The 23,325-nt window shown below is 40.6% G+C and overlaps 1 protein-coding gene across 1 annotated transcript in view; it reads right to left on the bottom strand.

The window, feature by feature from the left end:
* Positions 1-13,281, bottom strand: part of MBOAT2 (membrane bound O-acyltransferase domain containing 2) — an 87,317-nt gene extending 74,036 nt beyond the window's left edge. Inside the window, exons 1-2 of the mRNA XM_008593504.1 lie at positions 13,139-13,281; positions 9,381-9,458 (exon numbers count right to left, since the gene is read on the bottom strand). Coding sequence (XP_008591726.1) covers positions 9,381-9,412 — 32 coding nt within the window. The 5' untranslated portion in view covers positions 9,413-9,458; positions 13,139-13,281. The remainder of the gene's footprint in view (positions 1-9,380; positions 9,459-13,138) is intronic.
* Between the last annotated feature and the right edge of the window lie 10,044 nt (positions 13,282-23,325).

The raw sequence follows: 23,325 nt of genomic DNA, 5'->3' as shown, positions 1-23,325 counted from the left end.
CTGACATTTTAGACATACCTGACCTGGCAGAGCCCCATTCCATGAGTAATCTGGGTTTCTTTTTACTGTAATACATTTGGACATAACAGAAACATAATATATTCAGACACAGCAGAAATTTTTACCTACATTTGGTAAATAAAGGCCAAAGTAATGCCTTTATTTACCAAAGAACGTATGTTCGTATTATTAGCATCCCTACATTAATGTAATCCCCCTACTTTATATACTTGATCCAAAAAAATAAAGCTTCCCTTACATGAATGACTGAACCTTCCAGTCATTTTACAACTGGAAATAAAGTTTAGAGTTCAAATACAAAAGAGACACTACACTGACTTAACGGTAGAAAGGAATCTGATTCAGACTCTTTCCTAAGTGCAGGGTTCTAAAAGATTTTCAAAAATCCAACATCCTATTACCTATTACCAAATAACTTCCTATGGGAATTGGGAATGTTTAAAAACCTTGTATCATAAGCACAATATGCCAAAAGGTAACAGCATTCTTTTGGATACAGATATCCGTGTATTTGCTCTAAGGACGAATAACCAGCTCATACAAGCCCCTACCTTTGTTCAGAACCCCGCTGGCTTGCATTACCTCTCCTCAATCTATTTAGGAAATTTTTTTATAATGGCATATCTCATAATCATAATGGCTAATACTTAGAAGTAATACAGTGCAATGGTAAAAAGCTTGGGCCCGGGATGGAATCAGACACACCTAGTACAAACCTCTGTTTCTCAGTGAAATGGGTGTACCACACACACTCCCAGGGCTGTTGCTAGGATGAAGTGATAATGCATGCACTCAGCACAATGACTGACACACAGTCATTACTGAAACATTAACTATTATGAAAAGACAATATAAAAAATCAATTTTAGAATTACACATGGTTTTCCAATTAAAATCCAACTTTTGGCTTAGTATAGCACAGCAATATCAAAAGGGCCTGCACCTTTATTCCAAACCACTGAGAGGCTTTCAAATATAGTCCACCGAGAGCATAAAAGAAAAAAATCTAAATCCATGCTCCTGACTGTCACATTTTTTTCTCTCTCATGGGATCATGGGATTATCCTCAGTGAAGTTAATATTTTATCCACAGTGTTCCTGCTGAGCCACTAACTGCTGCTAATTAACTTCGTGAGGACAAATTTTCAAATGACTTGAGGCTTCTGCCTACCAGATGGCATTTCCAAGATCATAATTCACTCCTAGTAGAGTTAAGGCAGTTACTGATGACATTTTTATCTAGAAATCCACATTGTAGGAGTCTTGTTAGTACTGGCAGATAATAGGTGAAAACAGACCCCAGTACAACCTGTTCCTCAGGGTCACAGTGGACGCAGATAAAGGCCACATTAGCTAAAACTGCCTCTTCCTTCCCTACCTCTACCCCACTTTACCAATCACCATGTCTGCTGCTCTGTGGTGAGCCTAAGAGGAAGAAAAGCGAACAGGGAGAGAGGCAGAGAACACTAGGTAACAGCACCACAAGTCAACCCACTGAACATGTCATTCAAGGCCAACAGCACAACTGAATGTATCTCTTATACAAACACTAGCAACCAATATCCAGATTCAAAAAGATTTAAAAGTGAGAACCTACAAATAACATTCAGAATGACAAAACAGGTAATCTCTCTTACTGAGCTTCTGTCATCTATCAACAATGGGATAAAAAAAACAGTAAAGTGCCCCTGCCAAGAAGCTCATGTTCTGGAAGAAACAAAAACAAACTGTAGTGCCCCGGTGGAAGACACAACCGCATGAACACTCATGACGCACTCTGAGACACCACCACCAGGAGGGACGAGAAAAAAGAACACAACACTTTATAATGAAGAATGACCTTTGAAAGCATTTTACTCAGGAGTTTAAGCACCTCTTCTTGGTAGCCAAACCCTTTATTCAAACAAAAGTTTACCCAGACACCCACAATATGGAGCAGGTAGGCACCATGCTCCTCAGCCAGGACACTGATTTAATCCGGCTTAGGTGGAGAAAGGTAAAGTGAATTGACCAAGGTCTTGAAGCTAATAAAAATTTAGCAGAGTTTGAATTCAAATCCATACACAACTGACTCCAAACTGGTGCTCATAAAATCACCACTAATGCCTCCTGGTGGAAGTCGGAGCTTGAATTCAGTCTTTTCCCACGCATTGGTCTGCAGTTCAATTTTATTACCAATAAAGCATGCTTCTGAGGAAAATATCTTTTTAATATTTCCTAACATTTTAAAACAACTGTACACAATTATACTTAACACCAAATATCTGTACTCTGTTTCCAACTATTTTATTCTACTGAATATATGTCAGTGGCTGATACACAGTCTGGGCTTTGCTACATTCCGAGTTAGCAGCTCTGTTCTTTACGCTCCCTCAGCGCTTCCTTTGTAACAGTAATGACAACATGATGGGAAGTTTGTAAACTTCCTGAGGTGACACAGCATGTCTTTTTTATTCGTCACTGAATCCCAGCATCAGTGGAGCAAACATCTGTTGCATGAATGCCTTAATGTTCCCAACTCAGCTGTGCATTCCAGAGGTAAGGACCACATCTCCACTATCTTTGAGTTTATAGAATAGTGTGGCACACAATAAACGTTTGTTCAAATTGGCAGATAGCTGAGCCATATGATGGAGGTTTAAAACCACTTTCCTACAGCTCTTATAATCCCATACATAGTTTGGCAACACATTAGATATATGCAATTTTACTGCATATACGAACATCTTTTACATTTTTTCTTTAGGCCATTTATTTTGTTGAAAATTACTTGCCAAGTTACAAAGAAAGTATTTCAGCTTAACTTCTCAAGGTTAACAGGCTTTTCCACTCTTCCCATTTTAACCGTCCCACATTTCTGCTGTTTATATTTAAATTATGGCAGTTCCCTTGTGATGTGTTCCAAAAATCTAAGACTATTTTTTGGAACTCAAAACAAATTTTTCCCATAGAAAAGCTGAAAAACAAAAAACAAAACACATGAAGGGCGATTCGGTTCCCATGCCCGTCCACAAAAGCTTACTTAGCACATTAGAGTACTACAGGACCTAGCCTCGCTGTGCTGCCTTCTCTAGGGAAAATGCCTGCTAACTCCACGTGGCTATGCCTGAAACACATTTCTATCCCTACATACACCCCTTCCCCTATTCCCACTTCCGCTGCTTCCCCCCAGTTCTGCTCTCCCTGGGAACACAGACAGAAGTACATTCCAGCAGCAGATACTACAGGTATGAGAATTAGGGATGGGGCTTTGCTTCAGGGGTACAGGGAGGAGACAAGAGTTACTACGGTGGCTAGTCACAAGACTCCTGTGGAGCGTGCCCTGAGACAGACCCCAGTGGTTCTAAAGGAGGCAGAAGCTGTACCCAGGAAGAAAGGGCTCTAGGAGGCTAAGTGGACAGAGTTTGCTGTCATGCAAAAGTCACGTGGCCATTCATTCACTCAGCCCTTCACTCATTCAGCAAACACTTATTGAGAACACACTGTCTCCTAGGGACTGTACCACATTTACAGGCATGGAGTGACTGCTGTCACAAAATTTGGAGTCTATGAGGGCAAAACACATTACCCAAGTAACTTTCTAATACATTTGTCATTAAAAACTAAGATAAATTCTCAGAAAGAAAGGAACACAATTCCACGAGAAGGAGTGTGTAACAAATCACCTGTCCTAACGGAGCCATCTAGGCAAGCTTCTCTAAGGACAGAACACTCACGGTGAAATTGGAAAGATCAGTAGGAGGAGGAGGATGGGAGAAGGAAGAAGAATATTCCAGAAAGAGGGAACAAAGCCTGTGGAAGAAAGCAACACAATATTTTCCAAGAAAGGAAGGAAGCTCAGTCACGGAGAACAAGGCAAAGGGGTAAGAAAAACAGGCTGTATCCTAAACTCGTTCTTTTGGCAAACATTACTGAGAACCTACCAGCAGGCTCTTTGCTAGGCCCTTGAGATGGAGCACTATGTAAGACAGACAAGATCGACACTCTTACGGTACTTACCTTCCGGGGGGGAGGGACAGACCAAGAAGTAAACAAACGAGATAATTTCAAATAGTGATATGTGCATTGTGACTGCCACCATTTAGCTGAATTTCTGCATAAGGAGTTCCATGCACACAGGTATACCTACTACTGCAGCCTCATTCAAACGTTGCTAGTTGTGGCATACATCAAAATACATACAGGGATTGTTCCCATAACCAGACCATATATTTTTTGCAAGCAAGGCACGTATGGCTGTTTTAAAATCATAAGTACGAGGTAAGTACTAGATAAAAGAAGTAAAAATTTAGACCTATCTATATCCCTCAGTACATGAAACACATCTAATGTGCTTGTTTCTCATTTGACAGGACAGGGAAACTATTACACAAACAATATACTTCAGCCAAAGGAGACGGAAGGAAGAAGAAAGGAAGGACTTGCAAAGTGTGCCTTGAGATGTAACAATACCACATCCCCCCGCCCAGCTCTCTCTCAAACATACACACCACCACCACCACTTGTAATTGGGCTACATACTCAGCTGCTAGTACTGCCACACACCCTGCAGGAGCGTCCTGCCACGCTGCCCCTCCAGCCTGCTAAAGCCCTTGTTTCAAATTCATGCACCATGTCCCCCAGGAAGATCTTCCCTGAGTCTCGCTGCTAGCTGGGTTAGGCTTTCCTCTGGACCCTCCTTCTCAGCACACGACATTGCAGGGTGCGTTCACGTGCCTCCACCAGACTGAACTTCTCCCGGGAGAAGCTGAGGGACAGTGCCTAGCGCACAGTAGGAGGGTGCTAAGTTGGTCTAATAAGCAAAACAAAGGACTGAATGAATCAATCAATAAACAAATAAGCTAATTTAACAATTAATAGCCCTTACTGGAATTCCGTCTACCACAAAACCATGAAGTGACATTTCTACTAAGTTGAGACTGATATTTGTGCATCTCAAGGAATTCACTTCAATTCTTGTCCTTCACACTTTGACACAGTCCACGTGTCCCCCCACCCACATCTTATGCCTGAGGAACATGCTCTGCAGCTGAGCCCGTGGAGCCCCAAAGCCCCAGCAAAGTGGTCCTCAAGCAAATCCCACTGCTCACTACTCCCTGCCCTGGAGTCAGGTGTCCTGTGAGCATTGAGGCCAAAAGAAATGGACACAACAGAGTCAGAAGGAATCAGCACCAGGGGCATATGTAGCACAAGGGAAAGGTTCTTGTGACAGATGGATGGAAGGAAGGTTCCAGGACAGGGAGATGGGGCTGGGGCATCACTTTAGGTCTTTGGTTGAATCAAGCAAGCTCCAGGTCTCTGAGCTGCAGCTACAGAGGGACAGTCAAGGCAAAACACCCTCTCATCCCCTCCGCACTGCACAGGTCCCAGGAAACAGGCCTCAGCAGTTGCCTTCCAGAGTGCATGATCCCCGGAGAACAATGAGGTCATCTGAGGTTGGAAAAGATACACAGCCAACCATTTCCCCCAAATCATCTTAAAACATACACACACAGAATAAACTTCGGAGACAGATCTAAAACACAGCAGGATGTCCAAAAAATGAAGCTCACATACTTCCTCTCAAGAAAGACTCTCCTGTCTGCTGACATCTGGAATTCCTTTAACAGCAATATTTTTTCATTTCATAAAAAAAGACATAGGGCAAACTGCCTGTGACTGACAGTGTGAATGAATTTCAGTCAAATGAAATTAAATTACTTAAAACAGCAGGCTCAGAGTAGAGCAGACATGGGTTCAAGCCCACCGTCGTCTAGGTGCACGGCCTCCAACAGCTCTGTACAAACGCAGTCTGTATTTGTTTACTGTGAAACGAGGCACCAGCACCTCTCAAGTGCGAAAGCACACAGTGGGGCACGCGGTCAGTCCCTCTGCTCTTCCACGTGTTTTGATTGGGGATAAAAAACAATAAGGTACTGGGTGTCCAAAGAGAAAGAATGGATAAACAAAGGAGAAAAAAAAAACAGAGAAAAGGGAGAAAGTCAATACTGAAACTATAAAAAAGATACGGTACTTACAAATACCTCACACTCTGTGGCTTCAGCAGCTCCAGCTGTGGCCTGTGAGGAGTTCTCTTCAGGAGAGTTTAGAAGACCTGCGGCACCCTCCCCCACAGCACTCAAGTCAAATGTGCCCTAAGCATCAACTTAAATATCTCCAATGGTAGACACAATATTCTACAAATCCCATGTTAAATATTCTCACCGTACCTGAGGTCATCCATCCTTGGGCCAAAAAGGTGCCTTTTGACATTTCTTCTAGCAGTACCAAAACCATCCCAGCACTCTAAAGAGCAAGCATTCCTACTCCCTTCTGTTACTGAAAGACAGCTGCCATGTCCCCCTCTGGACATCTCGATTTCCTTCCTTTGAGGGCATCTTTCTCGGAGGGTCAATGTTCCGTTAGACCCTTGATTCGTATAACTAAACTCAGAAAAATGTGGATGCATATGAACATCTATAAATTTGCTTAAATGAGAAAATATACGAAATTCTTAAACCAACTTTCTAAAGCAGTGCCTCAATTTAATTTTATATTATCTTCCTTCTTGTACTTCCCTTTATAATGTTTATCTTTTATTACAACTTTATTGAGGTAAAACGTACATGCCATAAAATCTACCTAACTTAAGTGCACAATTCAATGAGTCTTTGAAAATTTACACCACAGTCCAGTTTTAAAATCCTTTCATCACCCCAGAAACTTCCCTCATTCCCATTTGCAGTCAATCCTTACTCCCATGCCCTGTCCCCAGCAACCACTGATTTACTTTCTGTCACTGCAGTTTTGCCTTTTCTAGAAATTCCACACAAATGGGGTCACATAACCACAGTCTCTTGTGTCTGGCTTCTCTCACTCAGCACGCAGTTTCTGAGATCTATCCTGTGTGGCACGGGGTGTGTCCTGTTCACCCATGTGTGAGTGTACCACAGTCTATTCCCCAGTTGCTGGACCTTTGGACTGTTTCCAGTTTAGGCTATAACAAACAAGACTGCTGTAAGCATTCACAGGCAAGTGTCCATGTGGACATATGTTTCCATTTCTCTTGGAGCAGAATTATTAGTTACATAGTAAGTATATGTTTAAGTTTTTAAGAAACGGCCGAACTCTCTCTCTCAGTAGCTGCCTTTATTTTACATTCCTGCCAGCAATGTGTGAGGGTCCCACTTTCTCCACAAGTCACCACACTCAGTACTGCCCTCTGGGTGGGTGTAAAGTAGTATCTCACTATAGTTTTATTCTGCATTTCCCTAATGACTAATGGTGCTGAGTATCTTTTCATATGTTTATTCTGCATTAGTATCTCTTTTTTGGTGAAGTATCTGTTCAAATATTTTGTCTCTTTCTTAATTGAGTTATTTTCTTAATATGGAGTTGTAAGAGTTCTTTAAATATTTTGAACACAAACCTTTATCAGATATACATTTTGCAAATATTTTATCCTAATCTGTCTAGTCTTTTCATTTTTTAAATCATGACTTCTTCTGAAGAGTAAAATGTTATTTTGATGAAATCCAAACTATCAATTTCCATTTTATTGTTTTTGCTTTTAATGTCATCTCTGTCTAACCCACTGTCAAAAATATTTTATCCTATGTTTTCTTCTACAGGTTGTAGAGTTTTTGTTCTCACACGTAGGTCTCTGATCTATTTTGAGTTAGTTTTTGTGTATATTCTCAGGTAGGGGTCAAGATTTATTATGTATTTGTCTGCATGGGTATATCCAGTTGTTACAGCACAACTTGTTGAAAAGATAATTCTATCTGCCAGTGAAGTGCCCCAGCACTTGTGACAATGGTTTCACCACATCTTGCTCAACTGCTTCACACGTCTACCCTCACTAGTAGCCACTGCCCCGGTCACTGCAGCTTTCTGGTAAGTTTTGAAATGAGGCAGTGTGGGCTTTCCCCAACCCTGTTCTTCTTTTTGGGCTACCCTAGGTCCTTTGCATTTCCATTTAAATTTTAAAATTGGCTTGTCAGTTTCTACAAAAAATCCTGCAGGAATTTCGACAGAGACTGCATCGAATCTATTTATCAAATGCGGAAGAACTAATACATTAAAAAAACTTGTGTCTTCCAATCCATGAACATGATATACCTCTCCACTGATTTCCACCTTTAATTTGTCTCAGCAATGCTTTTTATTTCCAGTGTAGTGGTCTTACACTTCTTTGGAAAATTTATTGCTAAGCATATTGTTCTTTCTGATGCTATTGTGAATGGATTTTTAAAATTTTACTTCTGAATATTTCTGATATATACAAATAACACTGATTTTTGTATACTCATCTTATATCCTGTGATTTTACTGTTCTCTTTATATTGTTTTGAATAAAATATTTTTCACCTCAAGTGTTAATCATCAGGTCCTGCACATTTCCCTTACCTTTTTTATACAAAGCTACACCAAGAGGGAGGCAAACATTTCAACTATCTTTTTAAAGAATACCTGCTTCAGAACAATCATCATATATGTGTCATATATCACATCTCAGATATTATGGAACACTCCAGGATCTGCTAGTACACTTTGTCCCTGGGTTTTCAGCCAAGAACCTTTTACACATCTCCACTCCCAAATGCACATCTTTGGCCCAGCTACCTAGCTCCTACTGTGTGACTAATTAGCTACCCAGCTCCTGTTACATGTCTCACAGATAACTTAAAGTCAACACTCATTTACTCAGCAAATATTCACTGAGTGTGCACTACATACCAAGCATTGTTTTAGGGGCTAAATATATACCCACTTGAAATACTCTATCCCCTCAATATGCTCCCCACCTCAATAAGGAGTGCTTGCATCTACCCAACTGCTCCAGCCAGGAACCCGGGAGTCCCCCTTGCCACCCTGTTCTCTATCTGCACTTCTCGTTAATCAGCCCTTCTCAATTTACCTCCTAAATCTCTCTCTACTCTGTTCATGGCACTCTCTCTCTCCACTGCTATCACCTACAGACTATGCCAATGGTTCTTAACTGTAGGCAATTTTGCTCCTCAGGGGACATTTGAAAACATCTGGAAACATTTTTTGTTGTCACAGCTCGGGGGTACCACCAGCATTTCGTGGGAAGAAGCCAGGGAAGCTACTAAGCATCTTCGAATGCACCAGGTCAGTCCTGAACATCAAGAATTATCCACCCCCAAATGAAGACAGTGCTCAGGTTGAGAAACTCTGCTGTAAGTAAACGGAAGAGTGATGCATACCAATGATTTCACTTTTGTATTTATGATAGTTCTTCTTTAAAAAATTACCACAATTCAGAATTATTTTCAGTGTAACAAATAAAACCCTATTTTGAGCCAACTCTACTAAAATGAAATGCATATTTATATGTAAACAAAGGGAATACTTACGTGTGCATGTTCTCCACCCCTATTATGATCATGATATAGTAGGAAATCCCACTTTGTACAAGAAAATGTAAGGCATACCTATAAAAAGTAAGAGTGTTGTTAGAAGAGGGATACCCAGTCACAAACACCAAACTGAAATAATTTAGGCTAAAAGAACTATGTACAACACAGACATTCCTAGATAATAAGGAATAAAACCTCAAAAGCCTAAAATTCTGTGAACACCCTGGAGAGGGAGTCCCATACCACAGGCCCCAGAAGAGCTGGAAAAATAAAACCAACCCCCGAAGCCATGCCCAGTGCCCCAGCACCCACACCACCTCGCTACATGAAAGCTGCACTCAGTTACGTGGCTCCAGGATTACAGCTTTCGTCATCACTCAGGCAAAATGATAAAAAAGGAGCAATAAGTATCGATTTCAGAACAGTCCTTACAGGACATCAGTTATTTTCCCAAACAAATTTCTACAATACCAGCTTTATACTCTACCTTTATCTCTTTAACAATACTACTCACAACACAACAAAAAGTAAGAAATATTAGAATTCACTGAAAAACAGGTTCACCCAAATCTATTTACTCTCTAAACATTATGGCTCAAGTCGAATAAACTTCCTTATATAAATCTAGTCATTCGTTATATTTGCTGTACTGTATCTACAAAACATTCTGGCTAAGATGACACAGTTATTTCCTAAAATTTTAATATAGAAATCTACCACTAAATGACAGAACTAATTTGTTCATTCATTTCACAATGTTCAGGCAAAACATGTTTAAGATCTCTGCAGTTAACATCAATCCAGTCTACCCCTAGACTGTGCATATATATGCATGCACACACAAACACACACACTCTCATTCTCTCTCTTTCTCAATTTTCCTTCCCCTTTGGTGGCATGAACAATTAATGATAAACTTTTCAAATCATCATGAACAATTTAAAGTATTAACAAGGATCTTAACCTATGATCTTTTTTTTTTTTCCTTTTTGTCTTTTTTCGTGACCGGTAACGGGATCGCAACCCCCGGTGTTGCGCCCGCACCGCGCTCAACCAGTGAGTGGACTGGTCTCCATATGGGATCCAAACCCTCGGCGGGAGTGCCGCCGCGCTCCCAAGCGCCGCACTCTACCGAGTGCGCCACCGGGCCGGCCCTTAACCTATGATCTTTATGGAATAACAGGCACATCTAATGTGGAAAAGTTACTTAAAATTTTGAACACATTTTCCATAGAAATATTATAAATAAGGCATAGGCTGTAAGACAGGCCCAAAGAAGAAACTTACCTTACCCACTGTACAGACTAGTCCGTCTCTTCCCCTCACTCACACTCACATGCACATCCCCTGCACTCCTTCAGGAGTATTACAACTTTCAGTCCTCAAAGTAATCATTGGCTCCATTTCACATATGAGGAAAGTGAAGCTAACAGGGGTTGAATAACAATCAAAAGTCACAGAGCTACCAGACCAAGAAGGCATCCAGCCCGGAATCCAGCTTTGTGTGACTTCAGAGTCTAAGCTCTATTCCATTACGTCATACTGTTATCAAAGATATTTAAATAAATAATTAAAGTGTAAATTAAGTCTCAGTTAATTTAATCTCAGTTAAGGTGATAGCTTAATTTTAAAAAAGCTGTGACCAAATATAAGTAGATAAAATAACCGATCATATTTACAGAGTGCTAACACACGTCTTCTAAAAGGGAAGTTGTCAAAATCAAAAGAATAGCAGATATGATCACCTTTGAGTCTACAAAACAAAGTGCTACAATGTAAATCAAAGAACGCTCTACTTCCCCATTAGCTAATTCCAACTGGCAAAGAGTTATCTTACACGTGGTACAGAGGCAGAAACAATCCTTCTTCCCAAAGAAAGGAAAACAAAAAGGTTTCTCCTTTAAGAAAAGAACAGAGAATTCAAAAAAAAAAAGAAAAAAAGTTCTGGTTATCACATATAATTTGAAATACTTAGGATTACTTTGACATTAAAGTCAGGTTACTTGTGAACTGTATTATGAACTACCAAAGACGGCCTCCCAGCAAGAGAACACTTCCTTAGCAAGAGATCGCTTAAAGAGAAGCATCTTCATCTTCAGCAGTCCCTCCATGCTACACAAGCCCAGGAGATACTATGAACTTTCCCACAAACTTTCTAAAGTACCCTCCTATTTACATTTTAATCTTTTATTCTGTTTCCATAGACCACAGAGTGAACGGTATCCCCTGGAGCTGGCCAATCCAAACTACGAGCCTTCCACAACCCCTCATTAAAATATACTACTCAAATAGATACTGCACATTGAAGTACTTATGGGTGAAACATGAGGGTATCGAAAGTTCATGGAAAGATTTGATTATCTTTTAATTTTATTTTTCCGTGAACTTTTTGAAGTATCCTCCTATTCAGACTGGGGTATGCTTTAAAATAGTCTAGAAAAGTAAGCTGGAAAAGGATAAAATAGAAACCGTGGAATCTTAACAATTGTAGAAGCTGAGTAGTGGGCATATGAGTGGTCATTACATTATTCTCTGTACTTTTGTGTTTAAAAAGTTCCATAATATAAAATTTAAATATATATATACTATCCCATGGCATGATTTACAAGAAGTTTAAACAGCATCAACTGAGAAACCTAAGAAACTTTGATGATAGAAATTTGATGGTGTCAAGGAGGTGAAAAAGACCACACTTAGATTTTATTTAAGATATATTTAAATCTCATATTACACACATACCCACTATCAGAGGGCTGGTCACATGATAGAGACTGAATAAATTATCCCTGATCGATTTCCCATGAGTTTCCAGGAAACATTTGCAATTGCCAGAGGCAAAAATTAGATTAATAAATGTTAGCATATTCCAATCCTCAGAAGAATCAAAAACAACATCCTAGAATGAACATAGAGACATTATCAAAGTCTCACAGATTCTACACCCCACAACAGAAACTACAAAAACACGGATCAACTGAGTGCATTTTCATCCTCTCAGGGAATTTTTATCTCCAACAACAGTCTGCAGAGAAGCAAACCTGGAAACCCTTATTTGTATGTGGATGAAGCTACAGCAAATGAGTAAGCAGCATAAGCACTCTCTTAAGAAGGAAAGCTCAAGAAGACATCACCAAGCAGCCCTTCCATTGACAGTCTCTGCTGCTTTGCAAGGACAGTGTTCTCTTCTCCTAAGCCCTTCTGTCACACACAGCCAGTTACCTGAAGGAAATACACACACCCATCCAAAGGGTCATAAATAAAAGCTTCCTATCATGAATGATTCTTCTCCACCAAGAACAGACAAACAAAATCCTCTTTTTCCTAATGGTATAATCTAAAAAATGGTAATAGAGTTCTATCAATGGGCTTTACCAGACTCTTAAAAGCCACTTGCACAGGGAAAAAACAAATAAAAAATAAAAAAAGTTTAAATGGTTTATCTGTCGTGGCATTAAATATCAGCAAAATAGGTGAAAAGATCGACTCATAACAGAATAAAATGAGTTTATATCCTTTTTCATCTATCCTTTTTCATAAATTATAAATAATAAACTCCCCTCTAAGACAAACTAAAGAGAGAACTCATTGCCTAACCTTCATTGTTTGTATTAAAGATAAAAATTTTTAAAGTTGACCTTGAGAGAAAACTTTTTATAAATAAATGTAAGAACAAAATCCTAGATATCTTTCTAACACTCAATTCTCAAATATATCCAAACAGTCTTCATTTAAATATGATCAAAATAATTACTTACCATCCAAAGCAAAAAAGTGCAAGATAAAGGCCCAAAAGGGTAGCAACTACATGTCTTATAAAAGAGCTAGTTTTGCTTGAATGTAGATAGGTTCGAAACCAAATGGCTGCTAGCAAGGCAAAGAGTTGGCACACTACAAAGTTGACCTGTAAAGAAAAATTAAAATTTCATATTAGCAACACCGACTTGAATCTTTCACTTGATGTTACATCTAAATTCTTAGGCACCAAGATTTATACAAAATTAAGATCTTCCAGTTCACAAAAAACAAAAACAAAAATCAGGGGCCTTTCCAGGGATGAGCCTCAAGTGCAAAGCGACGGGCCAATTCACACTGTCTGTGCTACATCTGGCCGGGGACAGGTGGTGCCAGGTGGAGAGAGGCCTGGAGGGGCCCCTGGAAGAACCAGAGGCCACGGGGTTGCAGACAGAGAGTTGGGAGGCACAGGGCACACTAGGGCTTAAGGGAACGAGAAACCTGCCTCAGTGACTGAGGTGACTGTAGCTGGTGGAAAAGAAGAGCTCCAAGTTTCTTCGTGAGTGCCCTAGGACTGCAGGGTGAGCTCCCTGAGACCACCAAAGCCATGCGAGCACCTGGGGCTTTGAGGTCAGAGACAGCAGCCACCAAGGCGGTGCGAGCGAAGGAGTCTGCAGCAGCCTAAAACACCCCTGGGATGGGGGGACCCCACGACAAGTGTTGAGGGATCTCAGGATTGGTCCCTGAGGGGGACAGGTGAATGATAATAGATGAAGCAGCCTACAGAACGCCACAAGGGGAAACATTTTTCCCAAGTCCACCAGCGTCGATTTTAAACTCCCCCAGCTCGCTAGGCACCACTCTGCTGTTCACCTGCAGAGGCAGAGCGCGCTGCAAGTGCCCCGCCGCTCCTTCCTCCCCAGTAACAGGCTGAGAGTGACACCCCCTTACAGTATGTAAAGACTTGAGAAAAATCTCCATTTGTCTCTTATGAGGCATATTCTCATGGAATGTTAAGGAAAATGTGTCTTAAAATCTACAAATAAAAGGAAAAATCCATTTGACATTAAGAACTTGCCAAAAAATACATAACACAAAAATCACTCTTTTTGGCACCTAAATTATGAACAAATTATACCATCTAAGTGTAGATATTTCCATAGAAATATCTCTGCCTAAAGACTCAAATGTGTTCTTTTTCTTGCACTATATGGAGAAAAAGTTAGACATTTTTATACATTGTCTAAGAACCACTGTTCTTTGAAACTGGCTCAAAACAAGTAAAATGTCTTTCCAACAGGTTCTAGCACTTATTCCCTCCTAAAGGGTTCTAATGCTATTTTTTAAATTAAGCAAAAAGTAAATACACTGGAAAAATTAGTATTCTTGATATTAGTAACTACTCCCATCTACACAGCTTCTTACAGTTTAAAAACTTACTTTCAAATATCTCTTCTTTCTTTCAACTATCTCTTTATTTAATTAACAAACATTTACAGAGCATCTACAATGGACAAAGCATAGAAAATCTAAAAATGCATAAGTCCCAGTGCTGGCCCTGGACGACTTTAGAATCTGAAGGAAAAAGCAAAGACGTACACAAAGAACCTCAATTCAGTAGTAGAGTGTCTTTTCTAAATTATGAAGAAAGTCGGGCTGGCCCGGTGGCGCACTGCTACAGTGCGCCGCTTGGGAAGCGCGGTGGCGCTCCTGCCCGAGGGTTCGGATCCCACATACAGACCGGTTCCCGCTCACTGGCTGAGCGAGGCGCGGGAGCAGCGCCGAGGGTTGCAATCCCGTTGCCGGTCCCCGGTCCAGTATGGGGGCAGCACTGAGGGTTGCGATCCGTTGCCGGACACGGAAAAAGACAAAAGACAAAAAAAATAAATAAATAAATAAATTATGAAGAAAGTGCCTTAAGAGCACCACAGAGGAAAGAGCCTGAAGGGGCAAAGTCACAAAGTCAGTGACACCGAGCTGAGTCCAGGGCTGTAGTTCTGAGTCCCAGCTGATCTCCACAACCATCTGAGGAGCTTCTCTCTCTGCCTCCCTTTCTCTCCCTCTCGCTTCCCATATTTGTATATTTATGTAATATAAAACAAAGTATGATTATTACAGAAGCATTCTAGGACACCTGACATAGAGACTTTTATAGAATCTTTGTCACCATTTATTTTCAACATTGTCATCTTTCAGATAAAGAGAATAAAATGAATTTGATTCCGTGTCTGGCCTCACTCCAGACACTGAATCAAAACTTCGAGGGGTGGGAGGGTGCACACAAAAGTCTATACTAAAAAAAAAAAAAAAATACACAGGTTCTTCTAGTCCTTGATGCGTAAGAACCACTGTGCTGGACAACAAGGGAAAACCACTTGGGCATGGAAGTGTGACTGAGCACAGCGGGGCAAGAGTCGTGGAGAGGAGGTCGGGAAGTGGGTGGTTCAGAGCGTGAGGGGCTTCACACATCATGCTAAAGCATTTATAGTTGAACCCACAGTGATGAAAAACCACTGAAGATTTTTAAAATAAGAAAGTGAAGCGATCTACCCTCCGCGTCTACAAAGAATGGAACAGAACAAGGAGCGTGCAGCGACAGGTCAGGGGCTGCTGTTCCAGTTGCCTCAAGAAAGGAGGGTCTGGAGCTGCTGGGAGGACAGAGAAGAGGGAACCAGCTCAAAGCACTAGAACTGTCAGGACTGGTCACCAGACAGGGGGATTAGCAAATGGGAAAAGGCAACAAGTTCTTGGTGGATGAAGACAACATTAATCAAGACCTGGACATATGAAGAGGAAGAGCTGTTTTAGGGGAGAAATGAATTCTACCTCAGGTATGCCTAGTTTGAGAGTGCCCAGGAGACAAGTGTGCGTACTCTAAACAGTCTAGAAAGACAGGTCTGGAGCCAGCAGAGCAGATGTGAATCTAGGAGTAATGCACACAGCTGGAGGAAAGCTTCAGAAGACAAAACAACCTAGGGCAGAATCCTAAAAACCTGCAATGGTCATGTCCAAGGCCAAGGACCAGGAGCAGCAGAGGAGCGGTCTTCTGAGAAGTGCAAGTATGAGCAGACCTTGGGGTGGGGGTGGGTCAGACAAGCAGTGGTCACTGTCACAGGGCATAAAGTCCAAAACCAGCCAACTAGTTTGGCGATTGCAACTTTACTAGTAATCTTGGTGAGAGTAGTTGAAGAAAACTGCCCAGAGGTGAAAAGTCAAATTTTACACATGAGGAAACTAAGTCTCAGGTTTAGGCGAGCTGCCTAAAATCATACAGCTTAAGAATAATTCATACATTTATGCACTAGTCGCTAGGATAACTGTGCAGGAGATGTGAAGAGGCACAGAGTGTGGTCCTGCTCTTAAGAACAGAGGGAGTGAGTCACAGGCACAGAGCTGGCGCACAGTCTGCAACGTGCCAAGGCACAGACGAGGGGGACCCAGAGAAAGCAGCAGTCAATTCCCCTACCTGGAGGCATGCCCAGTGCTTGGGCCTTGTAAGTGAGCTGTGAAGGACAGTCAGACAATGGCAGGAACTCTAGGGAGAGGGAGCAGCATAACTCACATCAAGAAAAAATTCTGCAGGACATTCAGACGGAGAAGTCCTGACTATCTGTTACTTTACTAGAAAAAAGCGAGATACGTACACACCCAGACATTCAAATTACTGTTTTGAAAGGTATCAAATGTAGGGCCAGCCCGGTGCCGCGCCGCGCTCCAGCTGAGGGTTCGGATCCCATATAGAGACCAGTCTGCTCACTGGTTGAGCGCGGTGCGGGTGCAACACCGAGGGTTGCGATCCCGTTGCCGGTCGCGGTACGGGCGCGACACTGAGGGTTGCGATCCCGTTACCGGTCACGAAAAAAGACAAAAAGGAAAAAAAAAAAAGGTATCAAATGTAAAACTTTCCCAAACCAAAACCATATCTTAGTCACTCTTCTGCGGGTGGGGGAGGGTTGGGGAGGCTCATGGATACCAGACAAGGGGAGACAGCGAGAGAGAACATGCGAGTGTGTGCCTCCAAGAGTCAAAAAGGAAGTTTTGCCCTGAAGACCAACAGAGCTACAATTTGTGGATGTCCACCACGTACTGGGTAGTCCACAGTGATTCCCTCATTTAATCGGTAGAACAATGTGTTATTTCCCCTATTTTCCTCACCCGACTATTTACTGAGCTCAAGGTCACCCACAGTAAGAAGGTGATGCCCGGACTCAAACCCAAGCCTGACTGGCTCCAGGCTATTCCATGGCGGCCTCTCTGCTGGGCCAGCCTCTACTTCCAGAGAATGTCTGAAGACCAAACGCAATCACTACAGGCAAGACCCTAAAAAAGATGCTGCTATCCGCCAGGTACTGCCGTCCTGTTTCACAAAACATCAACTTCTCATACCTAATAAACACCATCCAAAATATCCTGTGTGGAGCTAGTGTACATTTGTTTTGGTCTATCACAGGTCAATTTGTTATAAAAGCTTTCTTTTAAACGTGGCAGGGAAACTAAGGCAGGTCAGTTCCTAAGACAGGAGACTCCACTGACGGGTGACTGGCTTTGCCAAAACTTCCTCAGATCTGCTCCACAGCCTGGGCCTTTCCTACCCTGCCTGCCTGCCTTCCCTCTGTCCTCCAGAGGCGTCAGTCCTGCAGCTGGTGGCTCTCCCACCTTCCTCCAGCCTTCTCTCACAGGTATTTTCCCCAGCAAATTTCCTGCTCATCTAATTGCTCCTTGGCAACTGCTGCTCACAGGACCCAAACTGATACAACTGTTCTAAGCACTTTACGGTTACAACGTCTATTTTATCCTCGTAGCAATCCCATAAAGAGAGCTCTCTCATTATCCTCATTTTATAGGTGAAGAAATCAAGACAGAAACAGTTTAACTACTATAACTCATTACAAATCAGGCAGTCTGGATCCAGAGCCTGAATTCCTAAACGCTGCAGTATACTGCCTCCTAAAAACAAATTCCATTGGAATAAGGGTCCACACACCACGGTGGTCATTAGTGCTAGTCACCTATATCTTGGTCTCCTCTCCTTCTGGGTAGATGGAAGACTGCTGTATTTTTGACTCCCTGGTGGGGCCTAGTTATGGCTGGTGAACTGTTAGCAGAAGTGATGTGTGTCACCTACTGGACAGAATTCTTAACTGTAAGAACAAGAATCTTCAGAGTTGTCTTTCTGCCTGCAATGTTCCAGAAATGATGTGGTACGAAGCCCCCTGCCAGCCCATGATCAGACAAATAGCAAGAGAGATCTTTGTTGTTTTAAGCCTGTGAGATTTGAAGACGTTTTGTTACCACAGCATAACCTAGTTTATCCTGACTTGATATGATAACTAAAACTGTATATATCCTACACAAGAATGTGAGAGATTATATAATCTTATGTAATACAAATAACAATAGTTTAAGAATATTAATTTTACATATTACACAGATTTACTACATAAAAATTTAAAAACTCCGCACACCAAAAAAATACTAAAAAGACTGTAACAATGTGGAAGAAAAAAAGAACATAAACATACATACGAGATACATAACAAAGGATTAATATTCAAAATGTAGAAAGAACTCCTTGACATCAATAGGAAAAAGATAAACATGAATTCAAAAATGCGAAAAGAAACTAACATACAAGTCATAGCAAGAAACTAAAAATTAGAATAGGTTTTTTTTTTTAATGTGGGAAAAAGTTACGTAGATCTGCATGTTTTGACATGGAAGGTCACCAAGATACACTATTAAGTAAAAAGTGCAAACTGCAGAACAGAAGAAAAATCCAAACTATGTTTACATATTTATCCATTAAACATGTATTTATTCTGTACTTATTATGAGCCTACCATGCACTTACTATATTGCTAGACATTAATACAGTCTCCATATAGTCTATTAATATATTCCATATTTCACTAATTGTGGGTGCTCAACAAACACCAGACATGCACCAGGCACAGTGCGATGCGATATGCTTACAAGGATGGATTCATGTCATCCTCACGGCCACCTTGTGCAACCAGGCACCCTTATTCTGGAGTCTGTACAACTAACCAAATGCTGTTCTGCTTCCAAACTCACAGGCCCAGAGAAACAACCCATCAAACAATTAGACGTGGTGACCTCTAGGAAGCAGGTAATGGAGAAAGACATGGGACTTGAAACATTCCAATATTTCCAAAACTACATGTACAGTGAAGCAAACCCTACCTTTCCAACACTTTTCTCTCTATCCCCCCACCAAGAGTAATCACTAGCCTTAAATTGACTGTAATGTTCTCACATGTATTTTTATACTTTTATCACCTGTGTATTTTACATATTATATTGCTTTGAATGTTTTAAACTTTACAAAAATGGTGTAAAACTAAATGTAAGCACCTGCCACTTTTTTTCACTTAACGTTGCATAACTGACACTTACCTAAGTTGTGACATGTAGCTCCACCTCAGTTACTTAACACTCCATTGTGTGGAAGTCTAGCAACCTTCTCTTGACTAGATATTGCTAAATTGCTCTCATAAGCAGTTTGTACCTATTTACTCTCCCAATAGCAGTGTGAGTTCCAGTGCTCCACATTCTTGACAACTGTAAGACTTTTAATTCTTGCCGTTAATGAATGTATAATGTTATCTCGCTATTTTTAAATTTGCATTTCCCCTGATTACCAGCCAGGTTGAGCATTTTTCATATGTCTATGAAACATTTAGTTTCCTCTTCATATTCTTTGCTCATTATCAGGTTGTCTTTTTCTCACTGATTATTTCTTGGGTTAGTTTTTTAAAAAACAGACAATAGTGCAAAGTGTAATTATATCAATGAATGAGAGAATTCTCCATCTTCCACTTATGGCATTAAAAAATTTATGTATATTTCCTACTTAAACTAAATATCTTAGTGCTCCCAGTGCTAACATTTTCTGATTCTGTGTAATAAATTTTATCACAGTTCACAAAAAAAAAATTATCCTCAATGCTCACATGAGATCAGCGTTATCTCTACTTTAAAGGAAACGGTAGCTTGGCAGATTTGGGACACTGACCTCTGGGCTCTCCGTATCATGCTTTTTTCTTTCTGTTCCAAAGTTGAACCTGATTTCATTTTTACTGGGGGTGCCTAGACTTTAATTAGTGTGTGGCTAAGAAAACATAAAATTGTTATTCATAATAGCAATTCACACATCCTGTCTCTACACAAGACTGTGTATTTTCTCTTTTCATGCTTTTTTTTTTTTTCCTTTTTGTCTTTTTTCGTGACCGGTAATGGGATCGCAACCCTTGGTGTCGCACCCGTACCGCGACCGGCAACAGGATCGCAACCCTCGGTGTCGCACCCGCACCGTGCTCAACCAGTGAGCGGACCAGTCTCTATATGGGATCCGAACTCTCGGCGGGAGCACCCCCCTTTACCGAGTGCGCCACCGGGCTGGCCCCTCTTTTCATGCTTTAAATTTCCTCCCTCTTACTGGAACATGAGAAAGGGGACACTTATCACTGACCGATTTTTTTGAACAGATCTGCACTGTTCAATATAACAGCCACTTGCCACATATGGCTAGGCGCACTTACACGTGGCTACTCCAGATGTGTTTTAAGTGCTAAACATACACCAGATTTCAAAGACATACTATAAAAAATTAAAAAGATGTAAAATATCTCATTAACAAGTGTTATGTTGATTGTATATTGAGATAATATTTTGAATACACTGGTTAAATAAAATATATTGTGAACAATTTCACCTGTTCCTTTTTACCTTTTTAATGTGTCCACTAGACAACTTAAAATTATATGTGTGGTTAGCATTTGCGGCACAAATTATATTTCTATTGGACAGCACTAATCTCCTAGATGTACTGGTACATCTAATCTGCCTTATTTCAAAAGTTTAAAGTCTTTTTATCTCTCTTATGAAAAAAATGTATACTTAAACTTCCACACATGCCCAACGACTGTTCATTACCTCTCCATCAGAATTAAGCATTCTACAATAAGCCGACAACTGAGTAAAAAAAATTTCAAGAAAGCTCAAACTGATTACAATCCTCAACAAATCAATAAAAGCAGCCCCAAAATTCAACCACTATGTGCATATCTCTATCAGTGGATATAAAATATGTTATTTTTCTAATAATTAAATGGATTTTGGATAACATACTTACATTCTTAGCCAGTCCCTCCCAGGATGAACAGTCTTTGTGAGACCCTGCAGTGATGGGAAGGGGAGCGAGGCAGAGTGAAGCATATAGCCAAAATCAAAGCCAAAGATCAAAGGGGCTCTTGGGGCCCCACGGACAGATCAACCTTCACTTCCACGGGCACTGTGAGCAAATACATCTGCGTAAGTTTAGCTGCATAATAAACATCTGGACAGCTAGTTAGAAGTAGATACATGGAGAATGGATACTAGCCCCAGAAATTTCTATTCTCCAAGTCTGAAATGGGACTTTGAATTCTTTTTCTTTTTTAATTCTCCAGGCAAAACTCATATGCAGCTATATTCAGAAAACAAGTGTCCTCATCAAACAACCTCAAAGTCAAGTAGAGATGATGGGGCCCAAAGGCAAAGGAAAGAACCACTTTTAAAATCTTTATGAGATGATACAAATTAAACCCAAATAAGACGCCACTATACAACCACCAGATTGCTAAAATTTTAATGTCTGATGATATCAAGTGTACAGTATAATGTAAAGCAACGGGATTTCTCATGCAAGACTGCAAACTACTTTAGAAAACAGCTTGACATTTTCTTACAGGACTGAAGATACTCACACCTATGACCAACCACTGCTCACATGTGCGACATGAGGACTAGGAGAGACACACAGAAGAATGTTCAACACAATGTGGTTCATAATAGCCAAATGCAAGGAAAAAACCCATTAACAGCAAAACGGCTAAATATATTGTGGTGTATTCATACAATGGGAAACTATGTAGAACAATAAACATTAAAGAACTATAGTTACTTTCAATAACAAATTGGATTGAACTCAACACATAATGTTGTATAAAAGCAGCCATACATCTCTTGAATCCATTTGGAATAATACATACAACATCCAAACATGTTTCATACACTTACAAAAACCATTCAATAATTATTCTATCTGGGAATGCCTACATAAGTGATAAAACAATAAAGAAGATGATGGTGATTATCACTGAAGTCACTAAAGTAATTATCTTTGGATGAAGGGTACAGGTTATAATAGGGAGAGACATATAGTAGGCTTTTGTGAGCTGGTAATATTCTATTTTTGCCCAGGGTAGTTACACAGATGTTAACTTTTCAGTTTTTTGTTAAACTTTATGTATTAGCTATGGTAACATTAGAGTTTGTAATAAACAGACACAAAAAAATATTCAAAGGCTCTAACGAAAGGTTCATGTAACGGTCCAGGGCAAATATTCCTGCTCAGTGGGCAGCCCTGCCTTGCTAGCTGGATGATATAGGGGTCCTGGTGCCCTCGTTTTGTGGTGCTGTCATATGGAACCTCACCACTGCTGCATCCAACCGCCAAAAGGGAAAACATGAGAGCATGGAAAAGGCACAATTGTTTCTGAAGAGCCTGAGTCTGTAAATGGGACACAGATCACTGCCACTGGCACTCCATGGGCAGAGCTAATCACACAGCCCCACCCAACTGCAAGGCAGGCAGAACATGTGGCTGAGCCGTGGCCCAGGACAGGGAAGAAACAGACTCTTGGTGAATAGTTAGCAGTCTCTACCACACTTTACTTACATTTTAGATACTTTCCTGTATGGGTATTATATTCACAGTAAAAAAGTTAAATGAAAAACTGTATCTGCCATACCTGTCTAAGTTGTCGTGAATCTGCCCATGAATTTAGAAATATATTCAAAATGTTGTTGTACATATGCAATTAAGTTGAGAAAGCAAGGAATGAAATTAACAATCAGTTAGTATTAACTTATGTTATGCATATGTTCATACCTTAGATTTATTATGAATGTTTAAACCCATAAAATCTTAAAATTAGAAGTGTTGTAAAAGATCATGCAGTCTAGACCCTGGTCCATATAGAATTTCCCAAACTGCCTGTAGATGGGCACCCTTCCTCCAACTTTGAGACAGGAAGCTCACTACTTCACAAGCCAATCTATTCCACTGTTGGAAACTAAATTTTAAAAGTTCTTCCTGACATGGATCTACACTCTGCCTGGTGTAACTTCCATCAGTTGCCTCCCA

This window comes from Galeopterus variegatus, unplaced genomic scaffold (genome assembly GCF_000696425.1).
Source record: "Galeopterus variegatus unplaced genomic scaffold, G_variegatus-3.0.2 Scaffold159, whole genome shotgun sequence".
Classification (NCBI taxonomy): domain Eukaryota; kingdom Metazoa; phylum Chordata; class Mammalia; order Dermoptera; family Cynocephalidae; genus Galeopterus; species Galeopterus variegatus.
The sequence above is the reverse complement of the archived record's forward strand: the minus strand, read 5'-3'. Positions and strand labels throughout refer to the sequence as shown.